We start from the raw sequence: 18,169 nt of genomic DNA on the forward strand, positions 1-18,169 counted from the left end.
TGGTCTGGGGTCAGGTTGGAGTGTCTGGGGTGGGGTGGGGTGTCTGGTCTGGAGTGTCTGGTCTGGGGTCAGGTTGGAGTGTCTGGTGTGGGGTGGGGTGTCTGGTCTGGAGTGTCTGGGGTGGGGTGTCTGGTCTGGGGTGGGGTGTCTGGTCTGGAGTGTCTGGTCTGGTCTGGGGTGTCTGGTCTGGAGTGTCTGGTCTGGGGTGGGGTGTCTGGTCTGGAGTCAGCCCAATAAGACAGAGGGATTGGGGGAGGTAGTGTGCAGTCAGAGAAACAGAGACAGTACAGCTGTATGGAAGGGTCAGTAATCCAAAAGGTCTTCAGTTCTCCTTTAACTCCTCCTACGCTGGGCACTCCCACTCTTCCTGTCAACTCAACTACTGAGATGGCTGACTGATTACCTGGCTGACTAGTTAGCTGGGTGACTGGTTAACTGACAGACTGATCAGCCAGCTGACTGGTTAGCTGTTAGTAAACTTGTCAAGCCTTAAAGTATAGATTTGGCTGGCTAGTTAGCTGGCTGGTTAGCTGGATGACTGGTTAGCTGGCTTGCTTGCTGGCTGTTTAAGCCTCCGGGTCTGGCTGGCTGGATGACCCACGGTCACTTGCTGGGGTTCGTGTCTGATGTTGTCATAGCAACGACATTAGTGTTTAGGTTGTCAGCTGCGGGGGGGGTGGCATGTTCTGTGGGACCGCCCCCGTTCTGATGATGCGCTTCCTCCTTGTATTGCTGCACAGCCTTTAACACCGCCTCCTCCACCAACTTCCTGCTGATTCGCTGCAGCTCTGCATCATCTGGCTCCGCCCCCTTCTTCCCACCTGGAGCAGAAAGACCACAGGGCGGTCAACACTCTCACACACGCAAGGGATCAGACTATCACACCTTAATCTGCTGTATCAAGGCAAAGTGACTGGGTGAACATTCACTGAACATATCAGGGGTGTGGTCTATAAGAGATCTGAAACTGGTCTGGGATTGGACTGTTTTTTCTCAGTGCCCACTGTTATTTTGTGATTGGTCAGTGTGACAGGTGTGTTAGTGATGTCATAATAGCACAGGGACATTAACAAAGAAGGGGCATGGCGAGAGCAGCAAAACAAACCAGATCTGGGTTGCTAACATCAAGCTACGACCTATACCCTGACCTCTGACCCTTTGGCCCTGGTGAAGGTCAAAGTGGAGTGAAACCTCCCTAACCTAGCTTGACCTCCACGAAGGAAGGTAGGAGGTCAGGTGAAGGAGGTAGGCTGTAGGAGGTGGGATGTAAGACAGAGATATAGTGAAAGAAAGAGAGAAAGGGGGTGTGGAGAGAGATGAAAGTGGGAACTAGATTAAGAGAGTCATAGACAGAGGAAGGGAGAGAGTTAAAAGAGGAGAGCAGAGTAGACACGTACTTGAACGAGCGCGAGGAGTGGTGTGAAATAGATCTGCAAAATAAAAACAATAAATAAACAATATAAACAAGCTTTTTAGAAAAAGGATGAACAGTTATGACATCACACTCCATCTCACCCAATCAGGGGCACAGGTCTAAACAGTTTTTTCATTGGTCCACAGTTACACATGTGAGAGTGATTATGATTGGAAGATTGAGCATACACTAATCTCAGCAGCCAGTGACAATTTGTTAAGACTCCTGCTGAGTTACAGTAAGGTTAGGATCTGGGTTGATTAATCTGTCCTGGCACACAGCAGGAGCTAACCCTGCATGGCTCTCCACCCAGACCAAAGCAAACGCTCACCGTATCTGACAGGTCATCGGCAGCTAGAGCTACTTGTTTCCCACAGGTAATGTTGATTGCAGCTTTATGATGAAGAATTATTATTATAACTCCACCCAGATAATACACTGACATGAATATACAACCCTGCCGTTATACCACATATACCCACACACAGACGCCAATAAATCAGGACTACATACACACAGTACACAAGATAAGGCTGGAGGCTAGTTAAACAGCCTTCAACATCTTTCACAATAGGGGGGTGTCTTGTCCAAACAGCCAAACCTTGCTGTACAGTACAACTCAGACAGACTGATAGACATGCAAAAAGCCAGACTGAGACTTCACATCCTAAAATACTTATATCTGGTTGCCATGGTGATAGCCACACATCAAGGGGCTTGAACTTAACTATCCAAGTATCAGACCTGACACTATGACCCTCTCTCTCCCTCTCTCTCTCCCTCTCTCTTTCCCTCTCTCTCTCCCTCCCTCTCCCTCTCCCTCTCCCTCTCCCTCTCCCTCTCCCTCTCCTGTCCTTTCTCGCTCCCTCTCGCTCTTCCCCCCTTAACTCTCTCTCCTTAACTCTCTCCTCCACATATTCTCCCTCCCTCTGGCTCCCTGGTTGACAGTGTCAATGAAGAGCTGTTTGCAAGGGCGGAGGGAGGGGTTCTGAGGCAGATGATGGGAGGGCGCAGAAGGGGACAGAGGAGAAGGAGGAGAGAGAGGATAAGGAGGAGAGAGTGGAGAAGGAGGAGAGAGAGGAGAAGGAGGGGAGAGAGAAGGAGGAGAGAGAGGAGAAGGAGGAGAGAGGAGAGATAGGAGAAAGAGGAGGGAGAGATAGGAGAAGGAGGGGAGAGAGAAGGAGGAGAGAGAGAAGGAGAAGAGAGGAGAAGCAGGAGAGAGAGGAGAAGGAGGGGAGAGAGGAGAAGGAGGAGAGAGTGGAGAAGGAGGGGAGGGGAGAGAGGAAAAGGAGGAGAGAGAGAAGGAGGGGAGAGAGGAGAAGGAGGGGAGAGAGGAGAGAGAGGAGAAAGAGGGGAGAGAGGAGAAGGAGGGGAGAGAGGAGAAGGAGGGGAGAGAGAAGGTCATGACGTAGGGGGTGGGATGGAGGAGCGCTGGTATTTCCTCAGGAAAGGAGTTTCCATGTTGTGAGATCCTGACACCCGACTTCCCCCCCCGCCCCCCCAGCATGACGGGCAGACACCGACAGGTCACCAGATGGGACGGAGAAACAGAGGAAGAAGTGAGAGAGGGAAGTATGGATGGTAAAGAGGGAAGAAGGAAAAAGAGAGAGAAGAATCTCCTGTTATGGCCTTGTCAGTTGGTGTTCAGTCCAACCCTACAGTGGAGCTGTGGACCTGTGTGTTTCATACTGAATCTGGAGTGCCATAGTCCCAGAGTTCTGTCACCATAGGGACTAGGCTTACACAAACTCACTTCTGGCCTTGTATACGCACAACAAAGTCTCTTTGTGTCTGTGTGTGTGTGTCTGATTTTTCTCGCAAACCAAGCGAGAAAAATCAGTAGAGTATAAACTAAAACAAATCAATAGAGAAATAGAGTGAAAAAATAAAAAGGGTGAGAAAGTTTCAGAAGGGAGGAGAGGGAGGAGAGCAACAAAAGAAGAGACAGGAGGACGAGAGGGAGAGGAAAAAGGGGAAGAGGGGAGGATGAGAAGAGAGAAGGAAGGAGAGAAAAGGAGAGCGAGGTGGAGGAAAAGGAGGAAAGGAGAGGTCGAGGGGGAGAGAAAGAGAGAGGCAGCAGAATGATAGATGAGGTAGATAGAGACGAACAAAGGATGCGGCAGAAACACACATGGTCAGACAGACCGGAACTACCCAGCATGCTCTGCTACAACATTGCTACTTCATATTCCCCCGACTCCCCTGGCTGCTAGTACACCCCCCGCCCCCCCCTGTCTCCTGTGAATATTAGTGTCTGGCTGTCTGAGACACAGCACATCTACTGCTAGAACAACACACACACACAGACACACATGCTATCAGCAGGCTAACACACACCATCACAGAGCTGCCCGCGAGGGACAACTATTGTCACATACCCAGTGAAACATCTGACTTGAACGACTCACCCTTTCACACTCCTCCCGTCATCCTTTCTCTCTCTCTTCCCCTTTCATCCAGTCCCTCTCGCCCCATCCCTTCATCCTGCTCCCTCCCTCGCTTTTTTTTTTTCATCTTTTCCCTCCCTTCCCCTCTTGTCCTTTCTCTCCCCTCCTCCCCTATCCCTCATTCCCGTCTCTCTCTCCTCTCTCTCCCTCGCTCTGCTCCATCCCCCAGCCAGAAGTAGGGCAGCCAGCATGATGTGTGTGTGTTTGTGAGTGTGTGTGTGTGTGTGTGTGTGTGTGAGACTAGCTGCAGTGTTAGTGTTTCGTCAGAGAAGCAGGCTGCACAGAGTTTAAAACAATGTCGACAGAAAGGGCTTAAGATACACCAGGCAGAGAGAGAGGGAGAGAGACCAGGCAGAGAGAGAGAGACCAGGCAGAGAGAGATAGAAAGAGAGAGAGAGAGAGAGAGAGAGAGAGAGAGAGAGAGAGAGAGAGAGAGAGAGAGAGAGAGAGAGAGAGAGAGAGAGAGAGAGAGAGAGAGAGAGAGAGAGAGAGAGAGAGAGAGAGACCAGGCAGAGAGAGAGAGCTCTTGGTAATCAACAGCTTTGGGGCACATTAACACTGTATTCCTTTCCCATGTACACAGATGTGAGTCCAAATAGTTGGTATGGTAGCAAGGTCCAACCGTGTATCTTAACAAGCATGTTTATGGCGTGATTTACAGCTAGGAACCCAACCTTCAGCTGATACACTCCTGACACATAACATACCTCGGATACAGAGTACCAAAACAGACACAGCTACATACACACACACCTACTTCCGTAAAGATTATTCGCAACATGAATCATACTGGCAATTTGTCACTTCTGATTGAATCCCCATGCAAACCAGCCAGCCAGCCAGCCAGCCACTTACTGATTTTGTCCTCTGGTCGGGAAAAAGGAAAGCAGCAAAGCTGGCCCATGGTTGCACTTCTCCTCAGCTCTCCTCTCACTACTCCCTCGTTCTCCTCTTCCTCTCGTGGGTTTGCTCTCTGTCTCGCTCCCGCTCTCCGTCCTGGTCAGAGCAGTCCTCTCCAGCCGGCTCACACTGCCAGATGAACAAACCACCCAGGGCTGATCTCGCTCTCTGCTCTGCTCCGACACACAGAAGAGGGTGTGTGGGTGTGCGTGGAGAGAGAGGGGGTGGAGGGGGGGGGGCTCAAGCCCCACCTCCCTCTCGCTGCCTTGTATAATTGCTTTGGAATGGCCAGCAGGCAGCTTGCTGTGTGTGTTTCGTGTCTGCGCGTGTGTCTCTGCGTGCGCGATGTGTGCCTGCAACGGGGTGACTGTGATGTGAATGGTTTTCTATTGCTACTACTGTGTGTGCAGGGTTGGGAATCTGTGTAGACACCTCTGTGGAGAATCCTCAACATCTGATGTGCTCCCCTCCTGCCCCTCCTCTTCCCTCTCCTTCCCCTTCCCTGTCTCTCCTCCTGTCCTTTCATCTCTCCCTCTCCCTCTCCCTCTCCCTCTCCCTCTCCCTCTCCCTCTCCCTCTCCCTCTCCCTCTCGTTCTGAGAGACAGGGTTTAATAATGATGATGCTATATTCATTCAGACAGCAGCAATAATGCATGCAAATGAAGGAACACTACATGACTGAATGAACCAGAGGACTAAAGGTTATTGATTTACTAGCACTTACCCTGTTCTAGCACTTACCCTGTTCTAACACCCAGCACAACCCTGACCATGTATTAACCCCAAACTAACACTAGTCCTTTACTAACCCTTCCCATGTACTCTAAACTAGCTCATTCTAGCCTTGTCGTAACCCTACTATCCCTAATCCTATTCTAGCCATTACCTGTACTAACCCAGAACAAACCAACACTAACTGCAATATATAATTGAGTGTTTTTACAAGGGCTGAATGTATAAGGGGACAGGATGTTCAACAGTCTAATGATTTATAGAGCCTCAAACTGTTCATCAGCTGTTTTTTCATGTGTTTCGTTTCTAAGAGAATACCATCTCCTTATGAAGGCTATGGGACTGACATAACTGAGAAGGCTCTGGTCTGGTTGGCTGGGAAACATTCCAAAAAGCTAGGAGCTGTCATCTGGTTGGCTAGCCAACATTCCACGGAGCTAGGACATGTCATCTGGTTGGCTGGCCAACATTCCCCAGAGTTATGAGCTGCCATCTGGTTGGCTGGTCAACATTCTAAGAAAGACACACCATAAACAGAATCCCAGCTCCTTTCCTCTCCTTCTTCCTCTGTAACTCTGGCAGTCTTATCACCCGTGTCCGTGTGATGCCTGTCTGATGCCCAGTGACACAGAACTGCCTTCTGAACCTTCCTGGAACCCAGAGATCATCAATACTGCAACTGACCTTCAGTACTGCAATACTGGCATCACAAACACACACACAGGTGGACCATCTGTGTGGCAGGACTACAGTTCCCAGGCTCCAACAGTGGCATCCATCACACAGCTGTTCTCAAACACACACACACTCACACGCCCTATTGTGGTAAAACTATGGCATTTGCAGCACATCAATAGCTATTGAGTGTAATTACAGGTTTCATCAACATGGCAAAGGCTGCTGCTACAGAACACATACAGCTTGTGGTGGAAGTCAACACACGTGTTTGATCCCATGGAGGGGGTTTTATACTGTAGTGATATCAAGTTCAAGTCTTTTATTTTTCAGGTACACAGAACAACACAAGGTTAGACTGGGCACTGAAATTCTTAAGACAAGATAACGCAAGCACCTGGCATAACATAACATATAAGTACATAGAACATGATTTACATCTATGCTGAATATCTACCCAGTGTTGGTGTCTGTACAAGAGACTAGAGCAGCTGTCTGTACTCCAGAGGAGAGCTGTACACTAGATGAGATGTAGCCCATGTTCTAAAGACTAAAGCAGTATACACTAGAGGAGTACTATAGACTACAACTGTAATATGGACTAGAATAGATGTTTGTACCTGAGACTATTGGTTCACTATACTAGAGGAGCTGTTTGAGGCAGCATCAGTCAAGCTTTATTTTCGTGTGGCTTAACTCCACTACTTCTAAGGAGTCTTTAAAGTGTGTGTGTGTATGTGTGTGTGTAAGTGTTTTTACATGGCGGCTTCGGAAACGACATTCTGATTCTGTGAAGGTCAACTCAGTATGGTGCCATAAAATCTCGTCACGAGGCAGGTACACACACAGATAAGCAGCTGTGCACAGAAGATAGTGCTGAAGTTCATTCCTCCTCATGATAGCTAGCTCACCTCACACACAGCTAGCACGCTATGACATCTTCAGAACCCACCACTCTAGAAAATCATCAGACTGAAACACACTGGTAAACTACCATATTATGACATCATCAGACTGAAACACACTGGTAAACTACCATGTTGTGACATCATCAGACTGAAACACACTGGTAAACTACCATGCTGTGACATCATCAGAACGAAACACACTGGTAAACTACCATGCTGTGAGATCATCAGAATGAAACACACTGGTAAACTACCATGCTGTGACATCATCAGAACGAAACACACTGGTAAACTACCATGCTGTGACATCATCAGAATGAAACACACTGGTAAACTACCATGCTGTGTATCATCATCAGAATGCATCAGAAAGTTGTGTCGGCTATTGATGATCCGTCTGTGACTGTGGACATGGGGTCAGACACATCAGTGTTGCTGACAAGGCACAGAGGCTACACCTTGTCCACCACAAGAACAACAACATCATGTGGTGCTGCTAGCCCTGCAGGCAGGGAAGAGAGGAGATGCTCCTATCTTTAGAATGCAGTAGCAGATAGCCAACAGCACACACCCACATCCACGTAGTATAGTTATACTGCAAACACAACACAGAGAGAGGGATTGGGAGAGGTGGGGAGAGGGATGAAAACCATATTTGAGATGAATCAAAGCTTATGCTACATCTCTATCTCTATCTCCCCCCTTCCCTTTTGTCTCTCTCACTCTCTCATTTTTCTTGGGTAGCTAGTCAGGGTTTGGGTTGGCTCAGGTAAATCCCCCATGGCTAGGTCTTCTCCATCACTAATGTGGGGCCCGTATAAAAACACGGCAAGAGGAGAGATAGACAGAGTAGAGGGGGGAGGGGGTGAGAGGGAGATGGAGAGAGAGGGGACTGAAAAAAAACTGTTTCTCTGACCTACATCTTGCTGGCCTTTTCATTGTGAGTAGGATATCTCCCCAGTACTCTGTGTGTGCATGCTGTTCTTCAATCAGACCTTAGTCTGACAGCATAAAAGCAGACTCTCTCTTTCCTTCCTTTTCTAGCTCACCTTGTTTGTTTAATTCCATCATATTCCTAGTGTTGATCCCATGTTAGGATGCTGTGCTGAGGGAGATCCAGAGATCAAATGATCCAGCAGGATCACATCTGTCAGCTGATCCTTTCTGATGTCACAGCAGTAAATTACAGCCCTGAGATCACAGCTGGATTACCCAGCAATCAGCACTGCAGCCAGAGGGGAAACCCAGATTACCACCATGTTAGATTACTGATGGTAACAGAGGTTCACACACACACACACACACACACACACACAAAGAATGTGTAGGGGGGAAAGGGAAAGAATAGGACAGGGGAGGAGGGAGAGGAGAGGAATGGAAGAGGGCCAAGAGAAAGAGAAAAAAGCTGGAAAGGAAGACATGATGAAGGGGACAAAGAGAGAGGGAGCCAAAGTGAAGAGAGCACAAAGGATGCAGGACACATACCAAGCCGGACATCCATAACTGTCATCTTGACAGTTATTGAGGCAGCATGACATTGATTTTTACATGAACATTATTGTCCTCAGACTGCAATGACTGAATTATTTACCAGCAGAATGATTCGTGGATTCTGTAATCCAATCAGAGACCAGTAAACTGACACATAGGCACAGTCGCTAAACATGTATACAGTCACATAGGACCGTACACACACACAGCTCTAGGACCTGCCTACAGAGCAGTCAGGGGGTAACGAGACAAGTCATGGAGGCGTGTGCGTGTGGACAGTGTCTATTTGTGTTGACAGTGTGTGCGTTTGTGCCATGGCAGTGCGTGTGCTTATGGTGTATGTGTCAGTATGCGCATGGCTGATTCTCATATCTTGTCTAACCATGCCTGTAGAAACCAGGCCATGAGGTTTCCATCCACATCACAGCATCCTGTCCAACACACAGCCCACATGATGTTAGGATATTGTGCTGTAGTCAAGCTCAGACCAGACTAAAAGCCTTAATACCCAAGACAAAGGCTGTCCTACTGTTGAGCATTCTGGCTGCAATGCTCATCAACTATAGCAACAGGTCTGCTAAAACAAGGCTTACCTATAACATTTGAAAATAACATATTTGCTGTGTAGCAGTCAGCTGAAACCAGCTGCAGTTCCTCTCCCTGCCACCAGAGGTCTCTATTTTACCAGTGGACCAGGGAACACAAAAGGAGGCCATAGCCCCCTCTGATGGCCAAACTGGAAAATTATTCAAATGTGATGATCACGTCCACACCCCTAGCAGCTTCACAGAACGTAGTAAAGAATTATAATACTATTATACAATCAGATTTGTGATTATGGCCTCAGAAAGCTCTTTGGATAAAGAGCTGCGAGATAAATAGGAAGTATCATTCAGAGAAGGGAAAGAGAGAGACTGCGGATGAGGCGGAGGAAAAGGGACACAGGCAGAAAGAGAGAGAGAGACTCACTGAGGTGGAGGCAGCCGTCGGTGTGGTAGTATCCATCGGGGGTCTTCTTCTTCAACATGGAGCACAGGTCCAGCCTGACCACTCTCTCCTCTCCAAAACACTGCTGGGAAAAGCACGAGTAGAGCCCTGGATCCAGCTTCTTAACACCCTGCACACACACACACACCCAGTAGGATGTGAGGAGACGTGAGGATGTTCATGTTTGAGCACAGATGTGAATGTGTTCACAGAGCCCAGCCCTCACACACACACTAACGGAACAGCAGAGACGTGAGGATGGACCTCAGATTTGGACTTGTTTACAAAGAGACTAGCACACTCACACACGCACACACACACACACACACTCACGCGCTCACACACACAGTCTCCAGGGTCCTGGGCATCTGGCAAGGACGATATCTACAACAGGAAACAGGACCCATCATCCGCCGCCAGAGACCAGATGAAACTGTCTTCCCCTCTGACCCTCCTCTCATCTGTCTGTCTCCATAGGACCATCACTCAGGGAAGACAGGAAACACACGCACGCACGCACACACAGGACATGTCTTGAGTCAGTCAGAGACCATTTTTCTGACGGGGAGCCAGGACTATAGACAACCACAATATTGAGGGCCTCAGATAGAATACAGATGGACAAACAGGTTAAACAGAGAGACAAATGGTTAAACAGAGAGACAGATGGTTAGACAAAGAGACTGACAGTTAAGCAGAGAGACGGACAGGAAGGTAGAGGTACCTGGGATCGTAGTTTTGGAGCTCTTGACAGCTTCATGAAGGTCAGGTGAGGTTTGAAATCTCGGCTGTCTCCTGCAGACAAACCCTTCTCCTCAAACGCCGTCCTCGTCAAGTCTTCAGCCAATCACACACACAAGCACTGTGGTCACAGTCAGCTATTTGCAGAGCAACCCTATCCTGCTGTCAGACTGGCATCTAATCAATACAGAGGTGAGGGAAGGAGAGAAGAAGAGGAGAGGTAGTAGAAGAGCAGAGCCTTAATACCCACCAGCTAGCTGTGCCAGGGTGTGTGTGTGGCCTCCAGGTGCCAGCTCCACAAAGGCCACCTCGTTCCTGAAGGTTCCGATGCCAGAGAATGGCAGGACAAGGTCCCGCCCCCCCAGCAACCCCGCTAGCCCCGCCTCCATACAGGTCAAGGCGGACGCCGCTCTGGCGGGAAACAGATAACCTTGTTAATCCTCGCTATGCTTGCTTCCTGGCTCTCCTCACACGTATACACGTAAGCCTCTTTTTTTCATACACACACATAAGCCTACCCCACTCACACATACACAAAAACACACACATACACACACAAGCCTCCCATATCTCTCCCGCCCCCCTCCTCGTTGGATGATAGGGTGACCTGTTGCAGGGTCTAACGATAAAGCATCAGTACAGCATGACAGGAAACAGGAAAAGCCTTGTCTAATTACAGCCTGCCTGTCTGTCTGTCTGTCTGTCTCCCTACCTGCCTCTCTCAGTCTAACAACCTGCATGTCACTCTGCCTTCCTGTCTGCCTGTCTGTTTTCTTATCTGTCTGTCAATGGGAAACAACACCAGGAAAGTGGAGTCACTCACAGGTCTACTTGGTCCTGATTGGCCAGGTGCGTGACCAGCAGAGTGAGGTGGAGAGTTCCTATTGGTATCATGACACGCGCCAGCCTAGGGTCTTTCTCAAGCACCGCCTCCTGGACATCAGCTACACCCTCACTGATCTACAGGAGCACAAAAGGACAGCACTCAGAACCTGGTGATCCCAGTAAGCAGCACAGATGGTCATACTGTGAACCTGGCAACCCAGGGATAAGAGAGCAGAGAGATCAGTAAAACCACTACTGTGACAAACCTGGCAACCACCATGCTATATTTACCCCGCTAACCCTCTCAGTGAAAGAGAAGGTGATTAGGGGTACCTTGCTGTTAGTGATGGGGATGGACACAAAATAGTTTGGCCTCAGAGTCTCTTTCTTCAGTCTCTTCTTCTCAGCATCCTCCTCACTGTCCACTCGGCCACTCTCTCCTCTCCTCCTCTTCCTCTGCTTCTCCCTGGGGCTGGTGACTATGAGGGGAGGGGGGAGGGGAGGGGGGAGTTATACAGAGTGTCTTTCTAGGACTAGGGTTAGCCGGGAGCTATACATAAACTGGGACTACAGGGTTAGCCTCAGATTATAGACTGGGGCTATAGTAAGCCTAGAGATAGCTTTGGGTTAGTCTGCAGTTATAGACTGGGACTATGGTTAGCACAAACCTAGCTATTGGTTGGGACTGGGTTACTCTGGGGATAGGCGGGGACTAGTGCTACAGACACCTATGAGAAAGCAAGTGTCCAGTCCTAGAATGCTGAACGACACTCACATCCAAGATCCTTCCAGGAAGAGGCGGAGCTAAATGGCAGCTCGGACATCACACTGTCACACTCTGATTCCTTTGGTCTCCGGCCCCAAGCCCTCCTGGCTCTAGGATTGGTCCTTTTCACCTTGCCATCTGACCAATGAACAGAATAATAAAACACAAGAAGCGCTGGGTTTCTACTGGGAGGGTCTGTCTGTTCATTGGGGTTGTGTAAATGTGTCCATGTGTGTGAGTGTGCTTGTGTGTGTGTGATTCAAGCACTAATCATATGTTGTGTAAACCGAACATTCTTTTGCGGCTGTTCTCTCTCTCCTTCTGAGAATGTGTTTATGATCGTAAGACCCCCTCCAGTCTTCACTTCACACTGGGCAAAGCAGTACCTTGTGATACAGTGTGTGTGGGTGTGTATGAGTGTGTAGAGTGTTCCTATTATTCACCCATGACACAGACAATTACCTCGGCAGCAACAGACAAAGAGCCCTCTATCTCCAGGTCATGTTACTGTCTCTACCCAGCTTCTGCCATGCATCCTACATGACTTAGTATTACATTAGTAAAAGTAGTGTAGCAGTTTCCAGTAGAAGGTAGACAATAATGTCACTTACATATTACTGTATTATAAAATAACCATGGATCAAATATGCTTTTAAGTTCAAAAATCAACCAGTCTAAATGTCAAATCCATGAGTTGTATGATAAGTAATGGTTTATCTATTTTGATACTGCTTCGGGTTTGCAATAGGATAATTCTCACCTGTGGCGATTGCCTCCTTGATTCTGTGCTGCAGGTGACAGTCTCTGGGTCCGGATAGGAGCGGTGCAGCTCCCCCTGTTGACACTGACAGTGGGCCACAGTCGTGCACCGTGCCAGTCTCCAGACCCCCAGCGTCGCTACCTGCCCCGCCAATGCTGGCGGAAAGCATGTCGGTCAGCTTGACCCGTCTCCAGGCGAACACTGAGATTAGGAAGGTATTTTGACGAGTGGTAGTGGTTGAATTCACCCTGTTTAAGGCGTGGAGACTTTGAGCAACTCTTTCAGCTATGCAGGCTGCAGCGAACCCTCTTCGCAGCGCACAAATCCCCCTGACTGATATGATGATGCTGTGACGTGCGAACATGTCAACCTAACGGGATTAGATCACATTAGGAAATAGGTAATGCAGCATTAGGTGTCGTGTCATTTCACTCAAAATAATCTGTCGGTCCAAGATAATATTACAAACGAATGACCACCGGTAAAAACACCCAAACTCAAATTGGCCAGCCACAGCTGTGAGTCATTAGCATTATACCGCTGTCTGGCTATGCTTTAACACACCGATCTATTTGTGATTGTACTGGTCGTAAGTAACTTGCTATTTGGCTGCTTTCTTCACAACTAACCAGCACGTTCCGTTGACTGAACATGCACTGACAACGCTTTTAATCAAATATATAATATATATGTTAGCTGTCAGAACAGCAACAAAACAAACATACAAGCCACACTTCTAGCGGATAGCAGTACTTTGTTGCCATGTTTTTTCAACCTCTAGTAGCACCATGATACAATTCTACCTCACAGAATTATGAGGGTTATTACATAATCTGGCAACCTCTATGTTACTGAACGTAAGCATTTAAAAACTACGGACACTGCCAAGGATCAAAACACATAATTTAAGCAAATATGAAAGTCAATGTCATATGACATTCTCAGGTATTTTGATCCAGCTGTGAGGACATTACTGGTACTGTGACACGTCTTTTTAATGGTTTTCTATTCGTTTGTCTCATGTCTCATGTTCTCATGTCTCATGTTTATTGAACTAGTCATTTGAAATATGTCACATGCATCGGCAAGGATGTGTGAATCATCAGTATTACTTTGATGGTACAATCCAGAACCAGATCATCTCCAATCAGCTCTTCGTTGCTTGTGGCTGACTTAATGTGTACTATGCGGCGCACTTTGGTACCTTACCAAAGGAGATGCAAAATGTAATGTTCAATGTTAGTCTATTACCATTCGTAATAAATACAGTTACTTTGGTTCATTTCCTCTGCTCTATGATACTTTTTTTATGGTCCGTTCACACTTACAGGAAGTACAGGGTATACTCTCTTATAAGAGCTGTGTTAGTTTGTCCCGCAAGCTTTTTCTAGGGTTAGGGTTATGCTTGCGCATGGGCAGCAAGCCTGGATAAAATGTTAGGACATTGCCTCAGGGGGAGCTCTCAACATATGCGGCCAGGATAATGCAAGAAACATTATCCACACTGGGTATCTTACGGGAGAGCACACATTACCACACCTTTTAGCCGAAACTCAGATTACAAGTTCAAGGTGCGTGTGAGCCATTGGAGAAAAGAGACAGGAACAGAGTATCCTGGGTGTTGTGTGTGTAAATATAGCTTTCAAGTGTACGAATTCGACCGGTCCATTAGACTAAGTAACTGTTCCCAGTGTCCCCGAGACAGGGCTTATTAAATAAACTGGTTGACATCTTTGGTGAATCAGGCAACTGAGTTCCTCCTTCTATTAATAGCAGTAGGCTGCTAAAACTGTAGGTGTTCTAAATGCAAAACCCTTCTAAAAACGTTAAAATATATAAGTTAAATCACCAATGGGGAGTCAGGTGGCTGAGCGGTTAGGGAATCGGGCTGGAAATCTGAAGGTCGCCAGTTCGATCCAAAAGACGTTGTGTCCTTGGGCAGGCACTTCACCCTACTTGCCTTGGGGGGAATGTCCCTGTACTTACTGTAAGTCGATCTGGATAAGAGCCTCTGCTAAATGACTAAATGTAAATGTAATTACATTTCCTTGAAAAGTGCAGCACCACACCTGTTATTATCTCACTCTGTCTCTCTCTCTCATCTCAGGTATCAGTAGTATTGTGTGTTGAACAAACAACTCCAACCCCAGGCTGAGGTGCCTGCCTCCATTGTGTGCGTTCTAAGCGTTCTTGCTGGTTCAGGTTACAGAGAACGCTGTGCAGCATTGCAGGTGCAGTGGTTGGACCAGTTGGGTTTAAAAGAATACCGGTGGCCTGTGTTTCTCCATCTCCATCATGCTACCTAGTCAGGTGAGTGAGAGAGGATGCAATACCTGTGTTGTACAGGTGGGCAGTCCAGGGGAGGTTGTACATGTGTAGTGCACGTGTGTAAGACAGGTATGATAGTACCTGTATGATATAGGTGAGGTAGTACCTGTGTAGTATAGGTGAGAGCAGTATGGGTGGGGTAATACCTGTGTTGTACAGCTGTGTAGTACAGGTGAGGTACTACCTGTATAGTACAGTCAAAGTAGTCGTTGATTATGGTTGGAGATTAGTTATGATTAGTTAGAACACACTAGAACGGTGTGACTGTCAGTTTAGTTCAGTCCGGGGTGCATAAGTATTGACTAACATCTGATTTGACAGAGTTTAATGAACACCTCAACTTAAAAAATGTCAATTTCAGACACAGCAAAGCATAGCAACGTCTTCTTAGACATGAAGTCAGAGGACAGAAAATGAAAACAAAGATAACATATTACAATAGCTGTCTGTTATTAAATCAAGCGGATAATACCAGTTTATCATAGACAGGTGACTGTCAGAACACAATATTGTTACAGTAGGAAAAACATTTGATTAATAATTAGACAAAATACATAAACAGATAATAAGGCAATAGCTGATCTACTTAAAACGATTTACATAACCACATAACAAATCATTGATTGGTTTGTAGAGGATGTGGTCTCTGTGACCTGTAGCTGTGCTGTCCAGTTTGGACATATACAGGTCACCACTAGAGGATTTAACATCCCAGGAGTCACTGCAGGAATGACCATTATAACCTTCCCTTCCTCCTTCTCCCTCCCTGTTTCTCACTCGCTCTTTCTGATTTCTCATCTTGCTCTCTTTCTCCTCCTCTCTTGCACTTACTCTCTCCCTTTCTTTACCTTTTTTTTCTCTTCCCCTTTTGTCTGTCTTTCTCACCCCCCCCCCCCCCCCCCCCCCCTCTCCCTCCCCCTCCCCCAGGCCCTAATCCCATGTCTTTAAAACCAGCTCCCTTATTGGCTAGCATCAGGTCTATTTTCAGTTCCCGGTCCGTGCCTGACCACAACAACCAGTCCTGACCCAACAATAACCCCAGTACCCAGCCCAGCATCCAGGCAGTACCGTGCTAGCTGATGCATTGCGTTTGATGTGAACGGCCAGCCAGATGGTGGATTGTGATAATTCTTGGTCTTAATCCGGCGGGAGAAGCCTGTGTTCTCTGAGCGTCCAGAAAGGAAGGAGCAGAGTCTCTGGGACTGACCTGCCTCTGAGGAGCCTGACCACCGTCACTGGAGCACGGGAAGAGACCTGTCTGACTGCCTTTGCTCTTTGGTGGCTTGAGCAGAGACCAGTGTAGGTCTAGGTATATGGCTTATTTGGCTTCCTGATAGTGTATGTGTCCTATGATGGAACGGGTTAACCTGTTATAGCCTGTCAGAGTGAGTGTCATGGTGTGATAAAGATGCCTCTCTAACTCCTCTTTGTTCTTCTTCTCCCGTACTTCATGGACTGTCCTGATGGAACATACCTGTCTCCTACACCTGTATCCTTCACCTGGACCATGTCTCCTTCCCCTGGACCATGTCTCCTTCCCCTGGACCATGTCTCCTTCCCCTGGACCATGTGTCCTTCACCTGGACTTGGACATGCTCTGCTGGTGAGTTTACTGTAGGAAGAGGTCACACCCCTCTCATATTATTATAGTATCCCTCTCTCCTCAAACACAACGCTCTGCAGGCTGCAGGGTTGAGTCGGAGGATTGTCCAGAGCAGTGAGTGTATGAATAATGAGTGGTTTGTGCAGTGTTGCGGTGACATGGTGCTGTATTCATCTAGTTATGATATGACCTTCCCTTCTGGGTGCCTGTACAGGTCAGGTTCATCATCTCTGCTCTTTAGAAGAATGTCTTTACCATGTGTCACCATGTTTTACATACACACACATACACACGTTACCATACGTGTGTGTGTATGTATGAGAGAGAGCTGTGTGTGTCTGTGAGCTGTGTGTTTTGGTATGTCCGTGATAGTTGGTTGTATCTGCGAGCTGTGTGTTTGCCAACTGTGTATGTGTTTAGTGAACTGTGTGTGTACGTGAACTCGGTATTGAACTGTGTGTGTATGTCTGCATGCTGTGAGTGTGTGTGCTGTGTGTGTGCTTGTGTGTGAGAAAGAGCTGGGTGTGATGTATGAGATATAAGGCTGTTGTGTTGACATAATGATCCACAATCACATGACGCTATAATACCTTAATGCTCTCCAACATGCTTCTGTTTACAACCATGCAATGAGTTCAATTACCATTTACACCTTGTGTTGGTCTGTGTGTCAAAGAAGTACAAATTCTGTTTTGGCTGCATTATAATATTCTTATCATACTCATTTAGTATGCTTGTGTTGGGTGTTTGTGTGCGTGTGTATCTTGTGCATGCGTGTGTGCATGTGTGTGATGCTTGATCCCATAACCAGTATAGATTAACTGTGGTCAATTTGTGTTTCACTTTTTGGACTGACATGCATAGTTTTACAATTACTACGTCCACAAGATAATTCCTAAAGCCTTTATTAAGTCGTCAGTGCTCCTAAAGTCATGATTAAACCCATACCCTACTTACTGAGTGGAACGTGACGACACAGTGCCATCAACTATTCTGTGATCATTCATCCAGATCAGTGAGGTCAGTGCAGTCTAGGGCCTGGGGTCTGTTCGCTGAATCCTTTAACCAGACCCAAATAATAACCTATAGACCAAACATTGTAATTGTAAGCCCTTTGGAATATTCCTTGCCTTCAAATGTTGTGGTGTAAACGGAGTAGTAAAACATGCAAGACATTTTAAAATCGTGTCCGTAATGTTGTACCTAAGGCTATGACTAAGCTTCCCTCTTGTACCCACATGTTGCAGTTACTCAAGACTGCCAGCTGTAGGCGCTAATTCAACACATTTTCCAGTGATCCCCACTCATGTGTAGATGCAAACCACCAATGAGAAAGACATGTCCAGTAACCAGTCATATTGCTATTTATTCGACGTCAGAAACACCGCAGCCAATGAAAATTGAGAATATAGTTTTTGGGCCAACTAACTGGGCGGGCCAATGTCTGATGGACAGAGTTGGCTTCGTTCCCAGCTAGACCCAGGTCTGGGAATTTCAATTTGAGACCTGGGACGTTCAGGTTGTGAGGGACGCATTTTTGGCTGACCACGTCCAGAAAGTTCGATTTCATCTTCAACGGAACTACCGCTGGT

At 47.3% G+C, this 18,169-nt stretch overlaps 2 protein-coding genes across 13 annotated transcripts in view; one reads left to right on the plus strand and one right to left on the minus strand.

Annotated features, from left to right (window-relative positions):
* Positions 1–109: 109 nt before the first annotated feature.
* LOC124468420 (A-kinase anchor protein 7) lies at positions 110–13,396 on the minus strand. 3 transcript variants are annotated; one of them, XM_047021127.1, is made up of 10 exons: positions 13,276–13,396; positions 12,647–13,016; positions 11,896–12,024; positions 11,454–11,599; positions 11,119–11,255; positions 10,546–10,706; positions 10,279–10,391; positions 9,537–9,684; positions 1,398–1,430; positions 110–821 (listed from the first exon to the last, which is right to left on the minus strand). In XM_047021127.1, exons 1-10 carry the CDS (start codon positions 13,297–13,299, stop codon positions 604–606), a joined length of 1,479 nt encoding a protein of 492 aa, XP_046877083.1. In that variant the 5' UTR covers positions 13,300–13,396; the 3' UTR covers positions 110–603. The 3 variants fall into 3 exon arrangements, with proteins under 3 accessions (XP_046877083.1, XP_046877084.1, XP_046877085.1); XM_047021128.1 differs by lacking the exon at positions 1,398–1,430; XM_047021129.1 differs by lacking the exons at positions 110–821; positions 1,398–1,430 and adding an exon at positions 4,721–4,934.
* Positions 13,397–18,032: 4,636 nt separating this feature from the next.
* The window catches only part of epb41l2 (erythrocyte membrane protein band 4.1 like 2), a 41,554-nt gene continuing 41,417 nt past the window's right edge, over positions 18,033–18,169 (plus strand). For 4 of the 10 annotated variants that reach the window (XM_047022310.1, XM_047022309.1, XM_047022311.1 and 1 more), the window contains exon 1: positions 18,034–18,167. The gene's annotated coding sequence lies outside the window, so the exon portion shown is untranslated. Of the gene's footprint in view, positions 18,168–18,169 lie in introns of all 10 variants that reach the window. The other 6 variants (XM_047022305.1, XM_047022308.1, XM_047022307.1 and 3 more) reach the window with 3 other exon arrangements.

This window comes from Hypomesus transpacificus, chromosome 6 (assembly GCF_021917145.1).
Source record: "Hypomesus transpacificus isolate Combined female chromosome 6, fHypTra1, whole genome shotgun sequence".
NCBI lineage: Eukaryota > Metazoa > Chordata > Actinopteri > Osmeriformes > Osmeridae > Hypomesus > Hypomesus transpacificus.